This window comes from Podarcis gaigeae, assembly GCF_964106915.1.
Source record: "Podarcis gaigeae genome assembly, chromosome: 5".
NCBI lineage: Eukaryota > Metazoa > Chordata > Lepidosauria > Squamata > Lacertidae > Podarcis > Podarcis gaigeae.
Genome location: NC_139681.1, coordinates 47,079,307 through 47,106,366, shown reverse-complemented (window position 1 = coordinate 47,106,366; position 27,060 = coordinate 47,079,307). Strand labels below are relative to the sequence as shown.

General features: G+C 43.2%; 1 protein-coding gene and 1 long non-coding RNA gene across 39 annotated transcripts in view; one reads left to right on the top strand and one right to left on the bottom strand.

Moving 5' to 3' along the window:
* The window catches only part of LOC310845822, a 40,986-nt gene extending 32,617 nt beyond the window's left edge, over nt 1-8,369 (bottom strand). The window contains exon 1 of the long non-coding RNA XR_014564976.1: nt 8,282-8,369. This is a non-coding gene — a long non-coding RNA (uncharacterized lncRNA). The remainder of the gene's footprint in view (nt 1-8,281) is intronic.
* The window catches only part of TACC2 (transforming acidic coiled-coil containing protein 2), a 155,384-nt gene that overhangs the window by 39,002 nt on the left and 89,322 nt on the right, over nt 1-27,060 (top strand). For 35 of the 38 annotated variants that reach the window (XM_083741135.1, XM_083741170.1, XM_083741132.1 and 32 more), the window contains one exon: nt 16,352-16,471. In XM_083741135.1, the coding sequence (XP_083597261.1) occupies nt 16,352-16,471 (120 nt within the window). Of the gene's footprint in view, nt 1-9,336; nt 9,477-16,351; nt 16,472-27,060 lie in introns of those variants that run through there. The other 3 variants (XM_083741165.1, XM_083741161.1, XM_083741158.1) reach the window with 1 other exon arrangement.

The following is a 27,060-nucleotide window of genomic DNA, read 5'->3' as shown; positions in this document are numbered from 1 at the left end:
GTGAACCTTTCTGCATGATTATATGCTGGTGGGAAATGTCTCACCTTTTGGGTGTCCAGAAGCCATTCCAGAGGGATGTGAGCTTTGCTACCTCTCACTTAAGAATTGCCCTACCTGCAATACTGTTCATGTCGTATTAATATGGTGCATTTGGCAGAGCATATAAACAGTATGAGGCAGGTTGTATAAACAGTAGCCTTAGCTGTTGTCACATACGTGGGGTGTGTGTGGCTTTTTCCAGTTGGGCTTGTAATAAACAGCTGCTTAGTAAGCATGTATGACATACATGGAATATACTATATAGCTGCTTCAAAAACAAATTGCCCTTTGTGCTTCTACTTTTTAGAGGAGAAGCTGTGACATTTCATAAGGGTAATATCTGGCGGCTTTGGAGAAATTCTGAGATTTATGAGAAATGATGCATTAGGAAAAATTATGCAGGTTGAAGCTTTTGACTGCCTCAAAATGCTTAGTGCATTGTTCTTTGGCTCCCTGCTTTTCGTTGCTGTATTATATGGTAGATGTATTACATTTCCTTTCTGAATAAGGTACAGCTGGTTTGTGTATCTCATGGGTAGGCAAACTAAGGCCCGGGGGCCGGATCCGGCCCAATTGCCTTCCAAATCTGGCCACGGATGGTCCAGGAATCAGCGTATTTTTACATGAGTAGAATGTGTCTTTTTATTTAAAATGCATCTGGGTTATTTGTGGGGCCTGCCTGGTGTTTTTACATGAGTAGAATGTGTCCTTTTATTTAAAATGCATCTCTAGGTTATTTGTGGGGCATAGGAATTCGTTCATCCCCCCCCCCCAAAATATAGTCTGCCCCCCCCCCAGGTCTGAGGGACAGTGGACCGGCCCCCTAATGAAAAAGGTTGCTGAAGCCTGGTGTATCTGCTCAAGACAGAGAGAATAAAGGGCAGAGTGTGCATCCGTTTTAAAATAATGGGTGGCATACTTGGATACCTATGGCAAACTGGGCTATATCTTGTGCAGCAGCTGCAATTCATAACTCCATTGCTTCATGCTTGCACATGCATCAAGAATTTGTTATCACCTGTTTTTTCTGTCTGAGTATTTGTCCCATGTGGCAGCAGCTGTTGCTTTTTGCAGATTTTTTAAAAATGTTCCATGCCTATGGATATGTACGTTTTGTATGCTGCAGAGACAGGAATATGGAATATGAAGCAAAGATTCAAGAATCAAGGACTACCCAAGGCAATTAAGAGGGGAAATTGTCTTTGCCCAGACTTGCTTATTACAGGAATGCACTATTACAGGAGGAAGAGTAGCTGTAGCTGCTAACAGTCTGCCCCACTCCTGCTTTTTATAGTGCTCTGTATTATAAGTATTATTGGCACCCTAATGTTATGTTGCAATGTTGGCCACAGACCATCCTTGGAATTTCCCTCTTCTTCTTTCTTATTGTTGCTATCCTGTGCCCTCTGTCATTTGGATCCAATGTTTTCCACCTGGTGGTGGTGGTGTTTCAATAGCCATCAGCGGGAGTGTGTTCAGTTTTAGGTATGTGTGGGCAAAAGCTGCCTGTTTTAAAACTTTGGGCAAGTACACTTGGGGCATGCATGAGATTTCTGGTGTGTGACTCATCAGGCCTGCTTAAAACACAGAGCAGCTACTGAGTATTGTTTGCTGGCATAGTATTTCACAAAGCTTGGGACCTGTCCAGGGGAGAAGGAACACCTCTAGAACAAAGAGTTCCTAATGACTCAAGCCAGAGAGGGAGGAAGGGAGGGAGATGCAAACAAGTAATTAGTCTGATTCAGGTGAAAATTACCTTTTTAAGGTTCAAACTTCTGTGTTACTCAGTGTTCTGTCATTCTATCCTCCATAGTGGGTTTTTAAAAAAAATAATAATAACCCAAATTTGTACCCGAGTGGAAATAAGGCAGACAGGGAGCGGCTGCTTAACTCTTTCCTCTCTGGCATTTTTCCCAGTTCAGATTTACCCACCCAAGCTGCTTTTTCACATGTCTGGCGATACAGGAGAGCTTCAGGCACTCCATGTCTTCTCCCCCCACAGATGGAAAAGAAAAACAACTTTGGGTGGGTAACTTTAATCCTTAAAAGGGATTGGAATTGAATGGGGTAAGCAGCCTCCCTCCATGCACCCCTTTTACACTCAAATGTAGCCCCCAAGGGTGAGCCCAAGACATTTTGCCGCCTGTGGTGAAGGACAAAATGAAGCCTCTAACCAGGCTGGCAGCTGGACAGTATCCTCTGCTGCACCTGATTTGTGGTAGTGATGGACGAATCTCTCATTTCCTCAGTCTTAAGTTCAGTTCTTTGCATTTCCACATCAGTTTGTGATTCCCACCCCCCAAAAAGAAGCCCTCGTGGAAAATTTATCAGCGTTTTACTGTGAATTTTTCCATATATGCCCAAGCTTGTATGCATGGAAAGTGCTCTTAACTGTTGCAGCTGAAGATGCAGCTATTACACTAACTGTACAATCCTGTACACGTCAACTCAAAAGTTGGCATCTGTCTGTCTTAAGACAATGGAGTAAATTTACTCCTTGGGGAGTAAAGTGGGGATTTGTGTAGGGTTTACTCCTCAGCCTTTTCTTCTCCTGAAGATGTCTCACAATAACACAGAGGTTTAAGGTCAGTGTCTTCCTTCTGCTAGATGGACTACCTTCCAGGACCACCTGCCCATCTTTTTCCTCTATGGCCTCTTTCTCGATCATTGGACCCACTCAGAAGTAGGTCCCATTTAATATAATGGGGCCGATTCAGACTGCAATCCTATATTCAGCACCTCAAAGCACATCTCTCTGTTGTTTGGGTGTGTATGTTAAATTAGACTCCTGGCCTTCTAGAGGCCCCTAAAGCAGCAGGCGATGCACCAATGCTGCAGGTATTGTAATAATGTGAGAAGCTTGCTTTACATCTTCATCTTGTAGAAACTCATCTAGAGTCTGCACACTTCCGTTACATTCGTCCCCTTTATAGATCAGTGACAGGCATTATCAGTATAATACTTTTCAAGTTCAGGGCACTTTTGTGATTAGATGAAGTTTTTGAAATTCACTGCAGTGATAGGTCTGTTAGGCACTCCCTTCCTTCTAGAAATACCACAGCTAATAATAGCTTCCGCAGCATGCAGAGAAAAGCTGCCCTAGCTTCTCAAAGGAAACTTTCTAACAAGTGGGTTAGCCTCACAATGAAAGGCAGATTGTCTGTTGACTACAAGTTTTATTTAGGCACATTTACAGGCAAAAGTTTGAGCTAATTTATAAAAAGAGTGCTTGGAACTGGTGGATAGCCCTCCAGTGTGGTGAACCTATATTAGGAACTTGGGTCAGGAACGACTATTTGGGAATATGATAGGACCAGGATGGACACACTTTAATCCAAGCCAGAGATCTTAACAAGTAAAGAAGCTGAAGCAAAACGAATGAAGCAGGGTTGCGTGTCTAGGCAAAAAAGAAAGAAAGAAAGAAAGAAAGAAAGAAAAGAAAAGAAAAGAAAAGAAAAGAAGACATGACAAGAGAAGAGAAGAGAAGAGAAGAGAAGAGAAGAGAAGAGAAGGCTGAAGGCAGGAAACCAGTCTTTCAAAGTCTAGGGAAGACAGAAATCAAAATGGGGGTGGGGTAGGGCTGGTTCCCAGGGAGTTGACGTGAACCTAGAATGCATGCCAGAAGCAAGTTGGGAAGAAATGCAAGAAGGCTTGTCAGCAACAGCAGCTGGTCAAACAAAGCACAGAGCAAGGGCTCAACAGAAATATTTATTTCCTTGCTTTCATATCCTAGCCTTTCTTCCATCACAGAACTCAAGATACACATGGCTCCCAGGTGGTCACTCATCCAGGAAATGCAGCTCGAAATTTCTGGATGTAAAATGGTTAACAAGCAAGCAGTAATGTAGAAGCAGGCTAACTGTAGCCATGGGTGCTGGATATCACACCTTAGCTGGGCCCAATGGTCCATCATTGCCTTCAGGGATGGCTGTAGTCTCTACACAAGGCAAAGGCAAACTCGGCCCTCCAGATGTTTTGGGACTACAATTCCCATCATCCCTGACCACTGGTCCTGCTAGTTGGGGATCATGGGAGTTGTAGGCCAAAAACATTGGGAGGGTCGAGTTTGCCTATGCCTGCTCTACACCAAATCCAGGAGTTAAGATTTGCATTAGCTGTGCTCTAGTCGCCCCTGCCATCTGCTTGGTTTGGGTGGCTATGCAAAGGTTTCACGATACTATGTAGCTTTTTGGTGGAATCTTCACTGCAGGTACAAATGTGAAAGGAGGAGAAAACAAAGGTGAGGGCGAAATGCAGTATATTTACAAATGGAGAGGAAGAGAGCTTTCATACATAGGACCAAATGCTTCTCTAGCAGGGATGAGGAACCTGTGGCTCTCCAGAAGTTGCCGGACTATGGTTAACATCTTCCCTTACCATTGGTCTTGCTGGCTGGAGCTGATGCAACTTTGAGTCCAATAACTTTTGAAGGGTTGTAGGTTCCCAAGCCCTGTTCTTTAGCCTAAATCAAAGCCAAATGCTAGCCTGTACCGGGAGGTCATTATCCCATACCCCGTGAAGAGCCGATAAAGGGAAATATTAGGGGTTTTATTGGTTTGAAATATTAGTATATTATAAACAATTGACAATATTTGAATGGAATGCAAAAAAACACTTCTTGGATTTTGTCACCAAGCCCAAGAAAAAGGCAGATTGATTACTGATTATTATTTTTTTGTGGGGGATGACGATGACAAATCCTTTCTTCTAGTTCTGGCTGTGTTTCAAGTTGTCTTGAGCCAACTTTTGTTTTCAGCTGGAAACTATGCAAAATGTCATGATTTCATAGCATTCAGTCGATTTCTGGTGGCTACATGGAACATTTCATTGCTTAGGTTTGCAGGGGTTTATATGTGTCAGGGATTGAAAACCCCAGAATCACACTGATGCAAATTGGAACAGAAAGGGAAAGCTCTTAAGAACCCTCAAGACCACGGCTCCTGATATGTGCATGGCTCTAATTTTCAGTCACCACAAATGACTCCCAAGAGTTTTAAATTCATGAGCAGGAAGTGGTTTTAAATATAAGGCTCCACTTCAGTTTTCAGAAATTGTATCGGAAAATTGACATATATGCTCAGCTAAAATTGGAGCTAGAGTTGAATATTAAGTCCTTGTAACTCACTGGAATTTATTTCTGGGTAATCATGCATAAGATAGCACTATGTGAGTAATTTTGTTGGCCTACAAAAAGACACTCATAGCTGCTAAGTTGAGGAATGAAGCTAAATAGTATAGTATCAAAAAAAGAAATTAATATTTCCTTAAGAACCCAGTACAAAGTGAAAAGGGTAGTTCATGAAAATCTAGGGGTGTCCCTCCAGACTGCCACTATGCTGCAGCAGGGATTCAAGCACATAGCAAAAATTTGGGTTTGCGCAATTAAATCAGATTAAAGTGAGCTGTCACTCTAGTGCAACAAATGCACTTAAAAACAAACAAGCAGCAGACTTTTTGTCTTTTGGAACATGATGGGGTGAATGAATAACAGGAAGATACATAAACACCCCACAAGCAAATCAGAATGAATGCTCTTTGCTGTGTTACTGTCATTTAAACATAATGAATGTTCAATAAACAATAGATATAGTCTAACCACTGCACGTCAAAGTGCAAGTAGATAAATAGGTACCACTCTGGCGGGAAAGTAAAAGGCGTTTCCGTGTGCTGCTCTGGTTTCACCAGAAGCGGCCTAGTCATGCTGGTCACATGACCCAGAAAAACTGTCTGTGGACAAACGCCGGCTCCCTCGGCCAGTAAAGCGAGATGAGCACCGCAACCCCAGCGGCGTTCACGACTGAACTCAACTGTCAGGGGTCCTTTACCTTTGCCTTTTAACCACTGCAGGCCACTGTAATGCTTAAGAGCAGCAAGAGAAACCAAAACAGTGAGGGAAATACCTTGGTATGGCCTGCAGTATGCTAGGGTGCCCACCCTTTCAAAGGGGAGGGGCAGCAAGATATCCCTCTAGAGATGAGAGGGGAGGTGTTCCTGTTCCCTCTCAGCTTGGGCCCCCAAAGTAGGTTATACAGGTTGGCCCCGAAGGTTCCAGAGCGATAGGCACCCTAGAATCATAGGGGTGATCCTGGGAGCACGAGAAGCTGTGTTCTACTGAGTCAGAGAGCCTTAGTCGGTATTAGCTCAGGGTTATCTATGCTGACTGTCAAGGTTACAGGGCAGAGGCTTTTCCAAGGCCTACCTGCACAAGCTGGGATTGAACCTGGGATTTCTACATGCAAAGCATGAGTTCTACAAAATGAAGCTCCCACCCTGCCCCAGAAAGCTTAACATATCAGTACAGACTACATAACATGCTGTAAAGTAGAAATCAAGTGCAGAATGTCCCTTATACCCAAAGATCAAGAATCACAGCATAAAGGCTTCTTGGTACACACATTGGGATATGGAAGCTTAAAAGTCCTTCAATACACAAGAGTGTTTTATAGAGGAAAATGCCCAGTGAAGAGGAGCCATCATCGCAGACTATAATACAAACAATGCAATGCATTGACAATTCAGATCTTTTCTTTTTGACAGAGCTATTCTCTTCCTCAAGGGACTGGAAACACTGTTAGCTAACTTCGCTTTCTATGTAGCTAACCATTAAGAGCTACTTTTCTCCCATGCCAACAAAGTGTTCTCTGTAATCCAACAGATCACTCGCTTATCGGTTAAGCCTTTTGCCAAAGTAAGTTGCTTCTGTAAAGTGTATCCTCTTATTTTTCTGTCTTTCAGGTGCAGGCTTACTAGTATATTAAGAATGCATGTGTTATCTAGGCCTAACACTTGAAAAGAAAAGTTTTGCTACCCTATTAAACATCTGTTCGTGCCTTCATCTAACCACACCCGATGGTGCTTCTGCCTGCTCTATGGCAGGGCTAGTTCTAGAAGGTGTTTTAGTACAGATGGCTGACTCTTTCTTGTCAAAGGACTCTTTCTTGTCAAAGGACATCTGAGTGTATAGCAATCAAGTACAGAACACAGCCAGGTTGTTTCCTCCAGAGCAAAGGTGAACTGTGGCTCTTCATAGGTTTTTGGGGCCAGGCCAGCAACACATGCAGGGCCCCATGTTCCCCATCCCTGCTCTAAAATATAAAAAGAAACCTGGCATAAAACAAAAGTTTTATTCACTTTGCTCTTCTTTCCAGCTCCTAGTGCTTTTTGATCTTAGAGGAAGTGAGGGAATCATAGTTTCCACCAGCAGCAGTAACAGCTTTGCTTTGTTAGGAGTTCTGTTTCTTGTCATACCAGAGTCAGTGTTGATTTTTTTTAGAGCTAGAGACAAGGCAACATACAGCAAAAGAAAGGTGATCCATCCATCCAATCTTTTTGATTTTCTGGATTGCGGATGGGGATTGCTCCAGAATACCCTAGGAGTACAAGACCAAGCTCTCATATCCACCCTAGATAGAGCATTTGTACTATTTTACTATCTCTTTGACTGTTTCAATTCCACTATGTTTGTGTAAACTTTTTCTAAGAAGCAAAGGGTGCATCCTTAGGAATTGCCCTTATTTTATTCTTACAATGGTTTTGAGAGGCAAGGTTGAATGAATGAAGATGACTGGCCCAAGGTCTTCTAGCGGATTTTAGGCCTGAATGAGGATTTGAACCCAGGCCTCTACAATGCAAGTTTAACTCTCTGCCCACTCTACCCCACAACAGTTTGCTTTCCCTAATGATAGTGACATACATACAAACCAAAGTGTGTGTGTGTTTGTATGTGTCCTGTTGAAGTATACAAATCAACTTCTGCTACACTTAGTCTGAACTAATATTAGTCAACCTATATTATTTACATTATTTATTAAATCTGTAGATCACAGAGCAGTTCACGACATAAAAATACAAAACAAGAACAGAAAATGCGTAATCAAACAAAACAAAACCGAAAACCTCCCTCCTACAAACACATTTTAAAGGACATCCAGTGTTAATTAACCCAAGGCCTGGCTGAAGTGCAATGTTTTCACCCAGTGCCTAAATATATGCAACAAACCCTGGCTCATCCCCATCCTCATATGTCCACAGGTACCTTTTCCCCAGTAGTAGTGAATGGAAAGATGTCATATTTTAAGTGTCACTGCTTCCCAACCCTTTTGAATTCCAGGCGAGCAGCTGTGTTAGGCCTCAATCCTTAGTAGGCCCCCTTACTTCAGAGTAAGCCTCCTTGAAGTCCGTGGGGCTTCCTTTGGAGTACAGATGCACAGAGTTAAGGCTATTACTAATAACCCAAACCTACCCTAAAATCCTTGTGGAGCCGCAAAGAGGACCGAATTCATATGCTGGCGAGGCGCAGCGCCCACTTGTGCGACTAGCAAAAAGGCCCTTTCCCAGCGTGTGGCAGGACAGGAGTTTTGCAGGGCGAGGAGGCGGCCAGACGGGGAAACTCGCCGCCACCAACCGGGGACTCCATTGTCAGCCGCAATCAAGGGACGCTGCTCCCTCCCCTCCCACGCCTCCCGCGTCTCTCTCAACTCCTCACCACCAGCTGTTAACCAGAGCAGTTCTAATCATAACTGCGGGGGCGGGCAAATGGTGGTGTTTCCCCTCCTCCAAAGACAACGCTCCAGAGGTAAACTCCCCCGCCCGCCCGCCCCGGGTTGGAATGGCGTCATTTGGTATAATCTGTCGAGGGAGCAACTCTCGTCTGTACGTGGGGAAAGTGCTTCGCCGCCGCCGCCGAAAATTCAAAACAGCGATCTGCTCGTCATGACTCAATAAGTCCTGGAAAGCAACTCCTGTAGGCGCTGGAGAGAGAGAGAGCGAGGAGGGGCGGGGTGGAGAAAGAGGGAGAAACCCACGTGTTTGGTTTTCCCTGGCACATCCACACGCTGCTTTTGCGAGGAGGAGGGGGGAGCCAGTGTGTACTCCAAACTCTTAGGGATCCAGCAGCACTTGGATCTCCTTCGGGATCTTTCCGCGCAGTTTAGGAAGACGCACTGGCTGGGGCGCGCGGGCGTCGAAGGCGTGCCGACATTCCAGGGACAGCCTCGGATGCCTTCGGACCACTGCCTGTTCGCTGGAGATACTCCCTTCTCCTTTGGGAGAAGCGGGGGAGGAGCTTCTTAAGCTGGGCTCCTCCAGTGTTTTTTTTTTTTTTTTTTTTTTTAAATAGCCACTGGCCTTTTGTGTGGTTCAATTTCCCAGCAGCTTCCCGTTCAGAGGGGGATCTGCAGCCCGGAACGCAGGAGTTTGGAGATACTTTCCTAGGCTGATTCCCTCGTGTGTGAGATCAGCGTTCAGTTCTGCTGGATTCCACTTTAGAGCGTGCCTTGTTTCTGACTGGAAAGCTGGGATGTTTTATAATTACTGAGAAGCCAACGCTTTCTGACATGGAATTAGCTCTGCAGTAGATGGTTAGAAGTTCTGGAGTTTTGTTTTTGTCTTAAAGCTGCTGAAGAGTCCAATAGATGCCCCCCGCCCCAATAGCTCTGGTAAGTGTTAATTGTTTGGCTTTGCAGATCTTGCCAGTAAATGACATTGGGGAAGTGGGAGGTCCTTAGATAACTATATCAAAAAGTGCCCTTCTGAAAAGTAGTTTAGTGATAACACCCCTCACCCCCGCTAATTGTACCAAATAATAACTCTTTACAGTTTAGGTGCCTTCTTAAATCGCTCAGACACGCAGCACAAATTAAAGGGGAATACATAATCTTTACATCCTGGCAGTTGAAGACGTTTGTGCACATTGCTGTGAAATGTGCCTGAATTTCTCTGACTCATAGGATATGTTTACCAGTTCCATGGAGACATAGTGGGTTGGTTGGTCCTATTACGCAGGGAAACTTCTGGCTTCTGATTTTATGAGCTGTAAATTGGAAGCTTAAAAAACCCGGAGTAGTCACAACACAAGGAAGAGCAAGTGCTTTTGTTACTGAACAGACATGCCTGACAATTATCAGGATTGACGTTTATTGTTTTAATAAAAGGGCAGATGGGTTCAGCTTAACTCATTGTGATCCATGCTCATAATTTTCTGGGAGGTTTGGTAGTAATTTGTGGGTCACAATGAAGCTGTTTTATATATATACAGTATAGGATCTTATCCGAAGTTGCGATCTATGAACTTAACCCAAAATCCTTGCATTTAAGCTTAATAAAATTCCATATCATTTATGATAAGACTGACAGTCCAGATCCTAAACCCATTATTATTATTATGTATTAGTTTATAAACTCCTTTTACATGTTTCTCAACGTGATTTACAAACATACTACAAAAATAGTTTTTGAGACAGTGCAAAATAGCAACAACTGAAGATTGGTTTAAAATAACACAAAAGGAACAGCTAAGAAAAATGTTTTCACCCCGCTTCCTCCAAGGTGCTTCCAATGAGTTCAGTGAGATTTACCTTCTGGTAAGTGTATAGGATTTCTGCCTTGGGTGGCAATCCTATATAGATTCATTTAGGAGTACATCCTATTGAACTCACTCATTCCTTTCGTATCAATGTACCTTGGATTGGAGCATTACTTGGAAATTTGCCACAATGATGTCAGTGTCGCCTACTTGGAAATAAGCCCTGTATAAACTCAGTAGGATCAGCTTCTGATTAAACTGGCGGTAGAGCTGCTTTCACTTGTCTTGCACTATCTGTACCATTTGTGTATGTTGTGAATACAGAAGAGAAAGAAAACATAAATCTTCTTCATTCTACCTTTCTTTTTGCATTGATGTTAAAGTGGTTTGAGCCTCCTAAGCCTGTTCTGTTGCAAGCACTGGGCTGCACCTGCTCTCTTCTTGTGACACTCATGGGTTTGAAATATGTGGGTGATCAGGTTTATATTTAATGTGCATCTAAGTCCAAGGCCAGTTCCAGTATATGTGCATCTTATTTTATCCTTAAATCCAACCCTATGAGGTAAGTTGGTCTGAGAGCAGGTTGTCTGCAGCAGTAGCATCCAGTGCTCTTGGCGAGGCTGAGTGGCGTTTTGAACTTAGACCCTTATGGTTAAAGTGGGGATTGTAGCTACTGTACTGTACTGGCAGTGATTGATGGTGGATGGTCCTGCCTGCATTATGATTACACTTGATTGTGCTTTTTTTGGCTCTTCCTGTTGCTCATAATTATGTCAAATCCTAGCTTGACTTGCAGAATACAGTTTCAGTGCGTTGGCTTGTATTGCTGACTTCCTAACCCGCCCCCATCCATGTTTTGAATCTTACCCAAGAGCAGTGAGAGAGAACGCAACCAGCTGAAACCTTTTGCTGTCATGGAGAGTCAGGGCTGAATCTTTGCCTGTTATGAAGGCAAAGTATTAAAAGTTGTTCCACCGGAATACATTTGCAACCATTTTTGGACAAATGCAAGCACAAAGCAGAAAGAGAGCTGTGCACATATGGAGCATATGTTTGATTCTCCCTCCTCCCCATTGTGTTAGGCAGCATTTCTTCATTATGGCTTCCTAATGGCTTCTGTTGGACTACTCTGGGTTAGGTACAACTTTAGGCTTTGTGGCCTACCCTATAAAAAAGCAAGCCATTGATTTTTCACTCAGCAAATGCACAGCCTGACTGGTTTGGATGGACTAAATTGCAGTGCATATAGGCCATTCCATAAACTGTTGTTCTCTCTTATATTTAGTGATGACTCACATTTATGACTTGGGGACCCCTTCTCCTTGGTTTTTACTGTAATAACTTGAGATTGAATGGTTAAGTTCTTTACGATTTAAGGTGTGTACAAGGAATGTGGGGACCACAGGGGTGGAGTTCTTTATTTCTGACTAATCTCATCACCTGGCAAAAGATCTCCCCCTCCTTGCCAAGATTCCATAGGGTTGCTGTAAAATTATATTTTCATCTGCAGATGTCTGATTTTTCTTTTGCCTGCTTCAGTCCCGACTGAATGTTGTGTTTACTTATAGGGAGAGTAGTGAGCTGTGTTGTTTCCTTTAAGAAGTTCTCTAGAGTGACATTCTCTCTCTCTCTCCTTTAGAGTCAGGGTTATTAGAAATGTCAATGAAATGTTGGGAAGAGAATATGATTTGGGTGGCTATACATAGCACATCCTCAGGTTTCTAGGCACATCAATAACTTTTGTGTCCTTGAGGGGGAAAGCCCTTTTTGTTCCATTGGGATGGACAAGCTTTTCATATCACTGTTCAGTGTTCAGTCCTCATTTTTCTGCATGGATTCAGACTGGCAGCCCTTTTCTGGCTATGATTCCCACCTGTTTTCCAGTTGTGCTCTTTGTCTCTAGCAATGCTTCTAAGCTTGGGTGCAACTTTACAGCATGTGAAGCTTTTAGTGGCATGGAGATGTGATGTAAAAGGGTTTCACTCATGTCTAGTGTGGATGTCAGGCTGCTGTCTAAACCAACAAAGCTGGTAAAAAGAAGCAACAATTTTGATGGCTGTAGAAGTGCTCCACTAGTTATATCATGCTGTTTAAGGCAGTGTTTTCCAACCTTGGACCTCCAGCTGTTTTTGGACTACATCTCCCATCATCCCTAGCTAGCAAGACCAGTGGTCAGGGATGATGGGAATTGTAGTTCAAAAACAGCTGGAGGCCCAAGGTTGGGAAACACTGGTTTAAGGAGTCCCTTTGCTTCACCCTTTGGGCAAGTGATCCAACAAACTTCCATTAACTATAGTTAAAATGCTTCCCATTTTGTCTAAACCCAAGACACCATGCTTTGAAGTTGGTTAATAACCTGGCTTGGTCTGAAGCTGTTTGCTGGTTCAGAACAAGTGGGAAACTATTTTTAATGGAATACATCCTGGTTTGTTTTCCAGCTCATGTGAAGGGGTAAGCAAGAGACTTGTTTGTAACATGGTTTATTAATGGAGATATGATCATCTGAACTCTCTCAGTTGGATAACACTGTCATTTCTGAAACAAAATGTCAAATACTTTAAAAAGGCTACATTGCTGGGCTCGGTAGTATTTTTCTTGAAAGCTTTGGATTTTCAGTAATCTCTTATTTGGTAGTTATCAGAAGCTAGAGCTATCCCGCCTCAGCACATTTCGCTTAAGGCTTTGAGAGCATCTCACATTTATTTTCCCTTACAACATAAGCACTCAAGCTTATTTCAGTAAAAAAAAAGAAGGATCTATTGATTACTTGAAGGGTAGTGATTTCAGGATAGGGATTGGGAAAAATACATTTGTTCTTTGAAATTGTTTCATGAAAAATAGAAAGTCAATATACTCAAAGTGCTCCATTTAAACATATATTTGCCTTCAGTAACTGAAGGCAAGTTATGTTTCACTTATCCTGTTATTTAATCAGCACTTCAATCTTGTGCTTATGATCAAGAGTAGTTTGGTTACATAGAATGACAGAGTCATTTTTTTAGAAGCATTTGTTTCTCGACTGAAAACTGGTTGGAATAAATATTTTATTTAGATTTAAGAATAAAATAAATATTGAACCTCAAATTAATTCTTTAAACAACATAAAGACAACTAGGGGATTAATATGAGTCTCAAATAAACAACTGTGCCTCCAAATTTAGGAATACCTGCCTTTTGTTATTTATGAGAGTGCACAGAGTTAAGTGATACCCAGTGCAGTCATATGCAGAGCAGACTCATTGAAATTCATTGTTTTCAGTGGGTCTACTCTGAGTATGCCTGCCACCAGATAGTACCCACGGTCTACACTGGCAAATTTAGTAAGGCCACTTCTGCCTTTAAAAGATTCCTAGGAAGTAGCTTGTTAGCAAATAACATTGCTTACAGTACAGATTTAACCTTGTGACGAGCTTCCATATTTATTATTCTTATTTATTCACTCCCCTCACCTGCTGAACATGTACTGTCAAATTGGTTTGTATGTGCAATCTCAGCAGGCATGACCCAGATACCTGCAAACTGGTAAGCAGGGTGTGTGTTGTTGCTGATCAAAGCGTTACTCCGCTGATGAGTTAGTTGCAGGCTGAGCCCACTGATCTTCTGAATGCATTTACAATGTGTGTGTTGCAGCTGTTGTCAAGCAGCTGGTTGTTAAGCTGTGAAACATTTCCCCTAAGTAGGCACACGGTCTTGAGCACAATTGGAAGTCGGTTTTTCTTTCCAAACGTTCCCCACAATTTATATAGTAGATAGGAATGGATGTTCTTATTCACCACTTCTGGGCACTAAGGAAGCTGCCTTATATTGAGTCAGACTATTGGTTTATCCAGTGCCATTTACACTGACTGGCAGCCACAGTAGCTGTCCAGGTTTTAGACAGGGGGCATTCACAGCCGTATCTGAGGGTTGAATCTGGGACCTTCTCCATGCCAAGCAGAGGCCCTTCTATGCAGCTATGGCCCTTTCCCTTTCCCTCTCCTCAAAAGTTACCTTAGAGATTGCTTTGTTTTGAAAACTCTGTTTGCTCAGTACATTTCACATCTGCGTGAGAGTTCATGGAGCTGTTTGTCAAAGCAGTTTTCAGTTAGGCATATTGTTTCTTTCAATGGAGTGGATCCAAATATTTTAAACAAATGTCAGATCTGATAGATTTCTCAATAACATCCGTGTGAGGAAATTTCTGTTAATTTTTGGACTTGAAACACACCAGGGTTTTTGTCACTTTGTTCATGAGTTTTAAGCCAGCTGCTCGGTATTTTCAGTGTCAGGGTTTAGATAAGTTGAGTATCTTCTGTTTTATGTATTAGGAAGTTGCCAGAAGTGACTTCTAAGAAGGTAAAATTCCCAAAGGATGTGAAATTTCATGCATAATATGAAGATCACGCATTTTCACACTCCCAAATGGCTATTAAAAAGGTAAAGGTAAAGGGACCCCTGACCATTTGGTCCAGTCGTGACCGACTCTGGGGTTGCGGTGCCCCTCTCGCTTTACTGACTGAGGGAGCTGGCGTACAGCTTCCAGGTCATGTGGCCAGCATGACTAAGCCGCTTCTGGCGAACCAGAGCAGCACACGGAAACGCGTTTACCTTCCTGCCGGAGTGGTACCTATTTATCTACTTGCACTTTGACGTGCTTTCGAACTGCTAGGTTGGCAGGAGCAGGGACCGAGCAACGGGAGCTCACCCTTTCGTGAGGATTCGAACTGCCGACCTTCTGATCAGCAAGTCCTAGGCTCTGTGGTTTAACCCACAGCGCAACCCACATCCTCAAAGAGAGCTAGTGTGGTGGCAAGAGGGTTTAACCTAAGAGTGGGAAGATGCAGGTTCACGTCCATTCCAAGAGATCTGCTCCTTGGGCCAAAATCCACATTCATTGGGGCAATTTCTTTATTAGGCCAACCAAAATATCACACAATATTCTGAAAGCTTTTTAGTTCTTGAAAACTGTTCATTACGCTAGGTGATCAACAGCATGATGAGAGAGCAGGAAGAGGAAGAAAAAGGTTGGCTGATGTTTAAGATATTAAGTTGCACTGAGGCGTGGCTTAGAACAAGAAGTATAACAATGACCAAATCCCCATTTCGAAAATCCAGCTATTGTTATAGGTTATGTTCCCAGTAAGCCTTGATGCAGCCTGATACCTGCACCCTGAAGGACCTTATTTGAATGTCTGCTACTACTTCCACATTCCATCTTCAAACTATGACTGGATGTTGGATGCAGTCTCTGGGGCTTAAATATCAGTCAACATTTTTTCTGCTTCCTTCCTCCTTCACTGCCTGACCCTATGATTGCTCTGTTTCGCAACTAGCCTGGTGGAATATTCTGGAGACCTTGAAAGCTTTTACAATATTTTGTGATATTTGGGAATTGGGCCAAAATGGCTGCTTTTACTTTTTGTGTTCCTTGGACTAGCTGGCCTACCTCAATGCCAGTTGTGAGGATATTAGGAGGTGAGGAGTCTGTATTTTCAAGCTTTACATTTTCCCATGGTTCCTTTGCTGTTACAGGCTTTCATAGCCTGATCTTTCTTGATCTGTTTCCCTCTCTCCTCACTTCCATCAGACTTTCCTAATTAGAGGATTGAGCAACACAGCAACAGTTTTTCATTTTCCTGCAGTTAACCAAATCTCAGGTTGTCGTTCCCTTGACTTAGGAAAGCTCACAGTTATATATGCAACATCAGAAGACATCAAAAACTAATGTGAAATGATTCTGGTGCGCATGGTCTGTTGTGGACCTGAACGACATCTCTCCAGTGCCTCCCCGCTGGTGTGGATTGTCATGCTCAGGAACTGTCTCAACCAGGAGTTTTTAGATGACTTGGAGACTCAAAACATATAAGAAGTTTGTGAGGGAAGCAAGTATAGATAAGCCTGGGAAGGTTTCCTATTTTGGAATTGTTACTAGCTCTAATTGCCCAAAAGGTATAGTTGATAAATGCTCTTAAAAGGACTATTGTTTCAGAAGGGTGGTCTTACTATTTTCCCCTGTCTTACTTCACACAGTTCTTCTGTTCCTGACGATGCCATCAAATTGGATGTGGACTCATCCAAAGAGCCACTAACCACTGTTATCTCAGATGGAGACAACACTGTTCTGGAGTCTGCTGAGCTGACTGCAGCAAGGTAGGATGAGAAATCACTTGCAGATATACGATTTACCACCAATTGCCATTTGCACGGTTGCCAGTTCCAACCGTTCAGTAGTTCCCAGTGTTACAGACAGACAATGGCCTTGTCCTATGGGGCACTAAATGGTTGGAAGTGGCTATGTCTAGTCACTATGTAGTAGTCTATTTTTATTTTATTTTTTTTGGGAGTGGGTTGGAAATAGGGCATATATTGAATGTTCTAATTCATTTCTGTTTGTTAGTTTGGATCCAGGCACAAAGCAATCGTGAATGTTAGGCTGTTGTCTCAGGAGGGCACTTCCAGCTAGAGTGGCATTTGCCCTGAATTAGAATGAATTATCTTGGGGAATTATAGAGTTTGGCAGTAGGTAGGAAGAAGTGCCATTTGTTCATGAGTGGGAAAATGGGTGTGAATTGGCTCAATGCTTAGACCTTTTTAAAATCATACTTGGCAGCAAGTTAGGAGTACATTCAGAACCGTAGCTTTTGTTGTGTTCTGCAGATCAGAGGGCTGATTACCCTTTAGAATCATATTTCTTACAGTTGGATTACTAAACAGCAGACTGTGAGAGCCCAGGCTATTGGTTTGTTTGTTTTGGTTATGGCTAGGTTGTCTTGTTCCACCTAATTATTATTTTTTTGAGCCTGCTTATTGTTGACTCACAGCAGAGTTAGCAAACTGAGAAGAAGCCACACTATCCAAAAGTGTTTATTTCTTTGTGAAGTTTCTGCAAAGCTTGCCTCAGGGCAGGTTCACTTACTCTCATTTCCCACAAAATAGTGTGCCCTTTACTGAATTAATAAAATTAGGGAGTGGTGCATTACCGAGGTACCATCAGCAGCCCAAATACGCTTATTACAACCTTAATTTCTAGACAGTAACCATTGTTAATCCCTTGCAGCAAAAATGATTGACGAGCACCTTGAAGACTAAGAAATGTATTATAGCATAAGCTGACGTGAGCCACAGGCAGTCCATTTCATCAGATGCATAAAGGGTTCTCCTGAGTTGCAGGTACATAAATAGATGGTGGAGGGGGGTGTTCAGTTGTAAGCAGTAGGATCAGAAAGAAAAGAAATGCAGAAAACTACAGATAGTGATAATGTCCTTATTAACAGTGCCCATTCACAAAAAAAAACACCAATATTCAGACATCACAGCAACCTAAAACAATCATTCACCAGCAATAAAAGGCCACACAATAGGGATACAGATATAGGGGCCAGAGCTTGTGATAGACCCAGATGCCAACTCTGTCCCCATATCTACTCTGGCAGTACTATGATATGATCCCCCATACCACCATCAGAGGTTCATTAATATGCTCATCTTCTAGTGTGAGATATCTATCTATCTATCTATCTATCTATCTATCTATCTATCTATCTATCTATCCATCTATCCATCTATCTATCTATCTATCATCTATCTATCTATCTATCTATCTATCTATCTATCTAATCTAGATATATGAACAATCATCATCACAGTAACATCACAGCTTTCCTCCATCGCTCTACCATTCCCAGTTTTTCCTAATGTGGCCTTAAGGTGACCATCCTTGATCTAAGTAACTTTCACAGTGAGTCTGCAGTGTTTAAATGGGTAAATTACAATCATCAAGAGGTTCAGTGCTGTCACTTGTGGGTTTAAACAGGTACAATGTGTTTTATCACACTGCACATGTGAACTGGCCTGTTAAGAAGAGAAGAAGAGTTTGGATTTGATATCCCGCTTTATCACTACCCTAAGGAGTATCAAAGCGGCTCACAATCTCCTTTCCCTTCTTCCCACATAACAAACACTCTGTGAGGTGAGTGGGGCTGAGAGACTTCAGAGAAGTGTGATTAGCCCAAGGTCACCCAGCAGCTGCATGTGGAGGAGCGGGGAAGCGAACCCGGTTCACCAGATTACTAGTCTACCGCTCTTAACTACTACACCACACTGGCTCTCAGTTAGTTAGTACCAGGATGTCTGTGTTATTTTTGTGAATGGCCAGTTGAGAATGCAATTATCATCATCTGTACTTTTCTTTGTTTAATTTCCTTTTTAACATAAATACAGTTCTTCTGCATATGCACATGTGTGTGTGTGTGTGTGTGTGCGCGCGCGCACAGCTGAATGAAGTAGACTGTAGTCCACAAAACTTTATGCTAGAATAATTTTTTAAGGGTGCCACAAGACTCTTGGTTGTTTTTACACCTATTTCTGCATCCATACCCAAACCGGTCCACTATGTCTCCTCACCCACTCCACACAACACAATTTGCTAAAAACCTTAGTTCATTACAGATTATACAGTATATGAGCATAGTCTCCTTCAAGGGCTCCTTCAAATGGCTAGGAACCGCTACTGTATACGCTTTAAAATACTGTATTTTTCGTCCCATAGGATGCACCTAGTTTTTTGGGGGGGAATAAAGGGGAAAAAATTCCTTTATTCCCCCCCCCAAAAGCAGGTTGGGGAAACCGAACCAGGTCAAGGAACAGTGGGATGGCGGCGCTGCGCCTCCCTGCTGTCCCCCAGCTTGTGGGGCTGGCCGATGTTTGCCCGGCGCGAGGGGCGCTCTGCTTCAGGACGCCCCGCCCGCTGGGTGGCAGGCTGCTATCCGCAGCGTGGGGAGCCCTGCGGGGAACTCCTGCAGGGCTCCCCACGCTGCGGATGTCTGTCCGGCGCGCAGGGCGCTCTGCTTCAGGGTGCCCCGCCCGCCGGGCGGCAGGCCGCTATCCGCAGCGTGGGATAGGCTGCCTAGGCTGCGGATGTGTTCCCAAAGCACGGGGCGTTCTGCTTTTAGCGCGCCCGGCGCTCCGGGAAGCAAACTACTATCCGCAGCCTAGACTGCCGATGTCTTCCTGAAGCGTGGAGAGTGAGAGGGGTTGGTGCGCACCAACCCCTCTCGCTCTCCACGCTTCAGCGAAAGCCTGCATTCACCCCATAGGACGCACCCAGATTTCCCCTTCATTTTTGGAAGGGAAAAAGTGCGTCCTATAGGGCGAAAAATACGGTAATATTGTTGCATGCAAGTTGCTGCAAATCTCTGAGATTTAAAGGTATTTATGTTAAGCAGAACAGCCTTGCTACTGTTTGCTGCAGCAGCCTCGCTACCAAAGAAGCAGCACGGCAGATGTTAGAAAACCCATTTGAAAGTTGCAGAAAACAGGACATCTTTCTAGCAATGCAATCTGCCGAGCCTATCGCTTCTGCAACGTGGTAGCGAGGCTTTGCCTTTGTGCAACTCAAATATACCATCTTCTGGTATACCATCTGCTCATGGGTCTCCAGGGACCATCATCTCCTGGATCATGTTTCAGTGTTGACTTCCAAGCATGTAGGAGCTGTGGCTTTCAAGCATGTAGGAAAAAGAAGTGCCTTTTCACTGCCCGTGTTAGAGCATGACTGTTTACAGAGAATCTAGAATAAATGGTCAAGAATTGGCTAATTTCTGTGGCTGTGCAGTTTGTGCCAATGGTTAGTTCTGGCACCTCCTAAGATTCACCTTTAGATGGAGAAAGAAAGGTGCAGGGATAGGCAACAAATACAACAAGTCGTGATGCTTTTTGTGTGTCTCAATAAATCTAAGTTGATAAATTCACCTCGCTTTAGACTAGTGCAGATTTTGAACATGGTGCCCTCTTGTTTGCATCAGTTCCCAGATTTATTTATTTTAGTGCCAGCCACTCTGGTCAGATGCATTATCTCTGTTGCCAGTTGGCAATGATCTGTTGTGGTAAAGAAATCCCAAGTGAGTCCTGGAGGAAGAGGGCCAATTTGGGATGGGTCAGTTCCCTACTTATCCTAGTCTGTCAATCACCAATCTGAGCAATACAGTGGTACCTCTGGTTACGTACTTAATTTGTTCCAGAGGTCCATTCTTAACCTGAAACTGTTCTTAACCTGAAGCAACACTTAAGCTAATGGGGCCTCCTGCTTCTGCCGCGCCGCTGCTGTGCGATTTCTGTCCTCATCCTGAAGCAAAGTTCTTAACCTGAGGTACTATTTCTGGGTTAGCGGTGTCTGTAACCTGAAGCGTATGTAACCTGAAGCGTATGTAACCCGAGGTATCACTGTACTGGGCTTCCAGAAGGATATTTTTAAAAGCACTCTTACTAGATGGTGATTTGTAGGCAGTTATGTAAAGCTCTACATGCCCACTGATACACTTCTGCTAGATTCTTGAGTGACAGTTGTGGAACATAAAAAGAAATGAAGTGGCTGATGACTCGAAAGCTGTCTTTCTCATTCTGGAGAAATACTGAGTAACCATGCAGAAGTACAAACCAATGCTTGATCACAGGATGATTTTCCTATCAGTAAAATCGCCACGTGTGAAGTGATCTTTCACAGCAATTGTAATCACAAGCTGTTTACGAATAACAGAAAAATTGCATTATTTTACTGGAATGCTGTTTTGCCACTACTATGTTGGAAATGTTCTTGTTCCACACACTGTTTCCTTGGCGTTTCTGCCTCTTGCCGGGACGTGTGCTCTTGTGCTTTTTAATTTTTAGTTTTTTAAATCTCAGGCCATCACCTTCAGCAACTTCTAATCTGTAGCTGCCTTAAAGTGAATATCTGAGTCCCCCTTTTCTCAGACATTTTTTACTGTTAGGTTTGATTGCTGGCCCATAAAAGATGACCTCTAATTCTGATAGGTGGTGTTCATGTGTGTAATAATCGGGTCATTTTGTGCTAAATGTATTCCAGATGGCAGTGTGTAATAAGAGCTCAGATTCCAACCCTCCATCTGTCCAGTCAAGATATTATATCTTTGTTTTTGTGTCTCAAGGGCAACTGTCTCAAGCTCCATCCCTCTAACCCCCTAGTGATACCACAATGCTCAGCACAATATGGGGTCTCTGCATGGCAGGCCATGAAAATCTTTTTAATCTTCCAGTCTTTGACGGGGGGGGGGGGGGAATGATGTATTTACCCAAGTGCTGTGATGAAGAGCTTAACATTTCAGCAGAAGTTCTCAAAACTCTCTTTCCCCCGCCCTGAAATGAGTATTTTAAATCTCAAAAGCATATATTTATAAACTAAACTCTGTGCTATGGGAATATTGATTGCTTTTTGGAACAACAACCACCATGCTTGGACATAAGAATATAGGGCTAAAACTGAGGTGGGTGACTCCCTTCTTCCTTGGCTATGGCGACAGTTCCTCTGAGTGATTGCAAATGGTTGTTTTCTGCACCCCTCATTCCTTCTTCTCACTGTGTTCTGAAGCAACCTGCACATAAATAAACAAAAAGAATATGATATTCTGAATTTTGGTCTGCTAGATTGGCATGAGTGGTGAGTGGGGCCCTTTTTCAACCTGAGGGAAGCATTCCCTCATGGGGCCAAATGTCATTAGTGAGCAGGGTCAGAGGCAAAAGTGAGAGGACCAACATATGTGACCAGGGCTGGATTTCGGTTTGATGAGGCCCTAAGCTACTAAAGGTAATGGGGTCTTTATGTGTCCAGCTGTCCGTTGTCAACAACAAATTGTTGCTGTTTTTTGTGTTGAATATATGCTATATGGTAATTTATGGACCTAATAGGTCCATACACAACACAAAACACTGTTGCTGTACGTAGGTTTTATTTTATTAGTTTTTTATCTTGTATTTTGGAAATGTACACCCAGTTTTTCCCCCCTTTTTGGGGGGGCTCAAGAGAGTGGGGCCCTAAGCTATAGTTGTAAATCTGGCACTGTATGTGACTCTTACCTTTGTACAGTAGGCTGCATTCCAGCAATGCAAAAGCCAGACATTGGCACACCCATTTCCCCCTTCTCTAATCATGCAAACAAGAGGCATTATCACAGTTCAGTTACACATTCCAGCCAGGCCAAAAGCACTTGAATAGGTTCCGATCCAGAAACCAGGACAAAGGTCCTGAGGCTCCAAAGAGAGGCCTGGAGGTGCTCCATTTGGCTCCCACAGCATCCTAATTTAAATATAGACATGGGCATAGTTATTATCCTGGGAGGACATGGAGGTTTGTGGTCTCTTTCTGGGTGATAAACCTTTATAGGTCCAAACAGATTTAGAGGGTGTACCTATCGACTATTGAAATTAATGGACAGTACACAGTGAATCGAAGTGTGTTTCCCTGGAAGTAAACCCCACCTAAACTGGTGTGCCTTAAAGGTTCAGACCTATATGTTTCTACTCAGAAGTAAGTCAGTTCAGTGGGGCTTGCTTCTAGGAAAGGGTGTTGAGATTGCAGCAGTAAATTGAGATTTCACAGTAGAGGCTGATCTTGAAGGTTAAGAGTATTTAGCTGGCAGGTGGGGGGAGGTACGTGAACACCCACGTCGTATTCGCTCCCTTAGGTAAAGAAAATTGTAGTAGGTAGTTGTTGCAAAGCTGTGGTATTCTGTAGAGCAGGGGTCAGCAACCTTTTTCAGCTGTGGGCCGATCCACCGTCCCTCAGACCATGTGGTGGGCCAGACTATATTTTGAAAAAATATATATGAATGAATTACTATGCCCCACAAATAACCCAGAGATGCATTTTAAATAAAAGGACACATTCTACTCATGAAAAAACACACTGATTCCCGGACCATCTACGGGCTGGATTGAGAAGGCAATTGGGCCACATCTGGCCCCCAGGCCTTAGGTTGCCTACCCCTTCTGTAGAGTATAATGAGGATGTACTCCAGTTCACCTCTGAAGCTGAGGTATCCTTGAAACGGGACAGTCTTGTATGACTCAGCATTTCTGCAAGTTCAGTATTGATTAGACATTGTGAAGATGCACGGTAAGGCAGTGCTAGTGATGCTAAATATAAGTATCACATTGTAGTTTCTAGATAAGAAGGCAGGCCAGCAGCCAGCAAAACTTCACTGTATTTGACAGTGTGATCTGGGTGGGTAGTGGGTCCCCTTTTAGCAAAGTCCTACATGAGCAGGGCCCAACATTTCAGGGTGTGTGTGTCCCATGTTAAGTGTTCCTTCCTATTAAGAAGACCTTTGTGTGAGCCTTTTTAGTCACGCTGCCTTATTATATGTGTGCTTTGTCTCTGTGCTAGGTTATATTTCTCTAGTGGCTTTAGAAACTATCGGCAGACATTGTAGAAAGAGTGTCCAAGCATCTGATCCAAACCTATTTTTAAAAGGGAGAGTTGTTCTCCCACATCTGGTGCAGGTGCCCTTGGGTCCAATCCTTCTTGCAGGAGGTGTTTCACGTAATATCAGAAGTCACTGCCAAGCCAGTGAGCTCAGAGCTGGAGGTTGCATTACTGATTCTGTTCTGAGGCCAACACGAGGGATGGTGTCATAAGTATTTAATTGTACTTTTAGCAGCAGTGGCACTTGTTGAAACTGTGCATCATTGGTGGACTGGTTCCCACTTCAGTATAGGGGAATGGCTGGGAAAAGTCTGGCCGTTAGTATCCTTGGAGAAGCTGATACAACAAGACAGGGCCATATGGAGAGCAGAATCATTTTGCCCATGTGAGGTTCCTCTTCATAGTGTATATGAATATTAGCACATGGGGCACAGCCCACTGTAACCACAGTGGTCCTTCTGGAAGGACTTGCTCCTTAAGCCACCACAGAACTATTCCTTGAATCATTATTATTATCTATCCAATTTATACTTTGCCCTTCTTCCCAAAGGAACCTGAAGCTTTTTCCTCCTAGGAAAGTTCAATACTGTAATCAACATGGGCATACATTCAGTTTCTTCGTTTGCATCTTTTTGCCTTATTGAAAACAATAAAAGTCAGTTGTTAAAATGAATTCCCAAATGATGAAGGTTGTTGGCTTCAGAGATTTATTTAGCCACCCTCCATTTGAGCATGAGAGCAACTGTTGGGAAATGGTTATCATTCCTCTTTGGGCATACACTGCATTCCTTTTCCTGCCCACTCTCTCTTCGTATTAGACTGTCATTGAAGGGGGTTTCTACGGCAGTGGCAAACTGTGTTAGCATGAATGTGGCCAGCCCTTATTTTGCATGCTTTTAAATTGGTCCCTTGGCGTTTTTGAAGCAACTCAGTGGTATTTAACTGCAACAGAAGGCAATTATTAGATACAAAAATGTTTAATGGATAGAAGAACCATTCAGGCATGACGTCCTCTCATCTTCAGAGAATGCGTGAATGGGGACTTGGGTGATGCACGTAAGCCTTGCCCCCAGTAGCCCTGTCAACACAATGGTCTAAAGTTGAATTCTAATCACTGAGTGTGCCTCCTGTAATCCAGAAGGCAAGCTGCACTGGGGTCCCGAAGGTGGAGAGCATTTTTGGCTCTGCCCAAGTACTGTGAGAGTGTTCTTTAAAAATGGTGTTTTGTTGGTTGATGGCTTAATACTCAAGGTGCAATGAATGGAACTCTCAAACTGACATCTCTAGAGAGACCCAATGAGACTATGGTTCCAATGTTCTACCCATTGATCTTGAGGGAACACTTTTGAGTATACATGTATGGCTTTGCTTACTTGGGAGTCCAACTCATTGGAGTCGCTGGGGCTTAACTTCTGAATAAACACACATACGAATGGGCTGAGAGATGGTTTAATGCCTTAGTTGTCAGAGTGTTGGACAGCCAAGGTGGAGGCATGGGTGCCACCTTTATAGGCACATGGGGAGTGCAGACATGATATCTGACATGATATTACTGCCTGCCCCTTCCTGTTTCCTCCTATGGAGGGTGAGTAAGCAGAACTCAAGCCAGGCAAGAGAGTGGAATGAAATAAAAGGGTGCTAATATTGATTCACCTCAATCCATGGACCTTAACTTTGCATGCACAGGAGGATCCAACCAAACAGCCAAGAAAGATGATTGGCACTTGGTTGGAGTTTCCACAGAAGAAAACAGGCTTGTTTCTTTTAAAATGTCTATTTGTATGCTCCTTTTCCAGGAAATTGTCCCCGAAGGGGCTCATAACATATCCAGTAGACAATAACGATTTGAAAATACATATTATAAACAATTAGAAATAGCAATATCAATAAGCAGATACAACAACAACAACCCATACAACATTATATAAAACAATACAAATAAGTTAAGGTAACAGCTTAGCCTAATGATGTTATATAAAGCAGTTGGGTTATATAAAACAATACAATTAGCTTAACCTAATGAGAAAGCTTAAGCCGAAGGGAAGAGAGAATAATAACAGCACAAAAATAGAATAGTGGCATATAAACCATCACTACATCCTACATAACCCACCTGTGTTCTGTCTTCAGACATTCACGAACCCTGACCCACCCATCTCACACCTGGGGGAGAGGAGACCTTCTCTAACTCTGGGGGGCCCACTGTTATTGTGGGCTCTTACCTACAAAGTGGTACATAACTTGTCTTCCATGTTTTCCCTCAAAGCAATATGCATTCATAAGCATGGTACCGGGGAGGGGGGGAGCACCCTTGCCCTTGTGGGTAACCCTCAAAGGAATATTTAAAAGGAAGTGCCCAGATCCAAACATTTGAGAATCAGTATGTAAAAGAGAAAGAATGTGGAGTCCTTTAGAAACCACATCACTGTTTGTTTGCACAGAAACCCTAGGCACTACTCTTTGTAGGTGAGACTGATTTGACTGAGGTAGACCAGTGAACCCATAATATAGAAGTGAGATTAGAACAAGCTCATGATGCCTATATTACAAACAAATTGGTTTTAGCATGTGGAAAGCCACACTTGTTTCCTTTTGGGGAACACATTTTGGTGATAAACAACAAGAGTAGTTTGGAGTGTTTTGTATGATGGAATGTAGAAAAACAGGGATTTGGGGGGACATATCTGTTAGCAGGAGTCAAGACTTCACTGGAATAATTTTTCTACATTGCTTCCTGCTCAGGTGTTGTTCCAAATTACACAGAGGAGAATGATGCATTATAACCAACCCTTTGAAGTGACTCTCCTCCCCAAAATCTGCTTTCATCTAAAGTATTTTTCTTTGATGTGGAGGCTTGAAGGAGATTTCTTATAGTGATGAATCAAAAAGGCCATGTGTGGATGTTATGCATAATTGGTTGGTGCACTAGGTTTATTTCCAAAAGAGCAGCTGTGTTTAGATGTGACAGCCGCAGATTTGTATGTTTAAACCTTATTCTGTCACAACTGCAGAGAGAGAGAGAGAGAGAGAGAGAGAGAGAGAGAGAGAGAGAGAGTGTTTGGTAGGGGAAGGCTCTGGTTTAAGAAGCAACAAGGCATACAGGTGAGGACTGGAAAGCTTTTATTTCTGCCTATGATGTGCCTCCCTGCATCTCCTTTCTCTCAGGCTGTTTGCTTCTAGCCAGGGCTCTGATACCAGAAGTGAGCTGGTTACAAATGAAGTCTTTGGAGGGGAAGGACTGTGGGGAGATAAGCCATAAGCTAGTGACAACCCAAATGCTACAATTCCCATCAACCCCGGCAGGTATGGCCAAAGGCCAGGGATGATAGGAACTGTAGACCTGCAACATCTAAGAGCCCCATGTTGACCAGGCTACAGGAAAGTTATGCACGTGTTCATTTGCACTGGATCCATAGTTAAGCACATGGATCCACTGCCATTGTGCATGGTTTGGCCCTTTGGTTGGCTGCAGCAAAACCGGCAAATAGTCTTGTGATGCCTTAAACCCTCAACTCCCTGATCC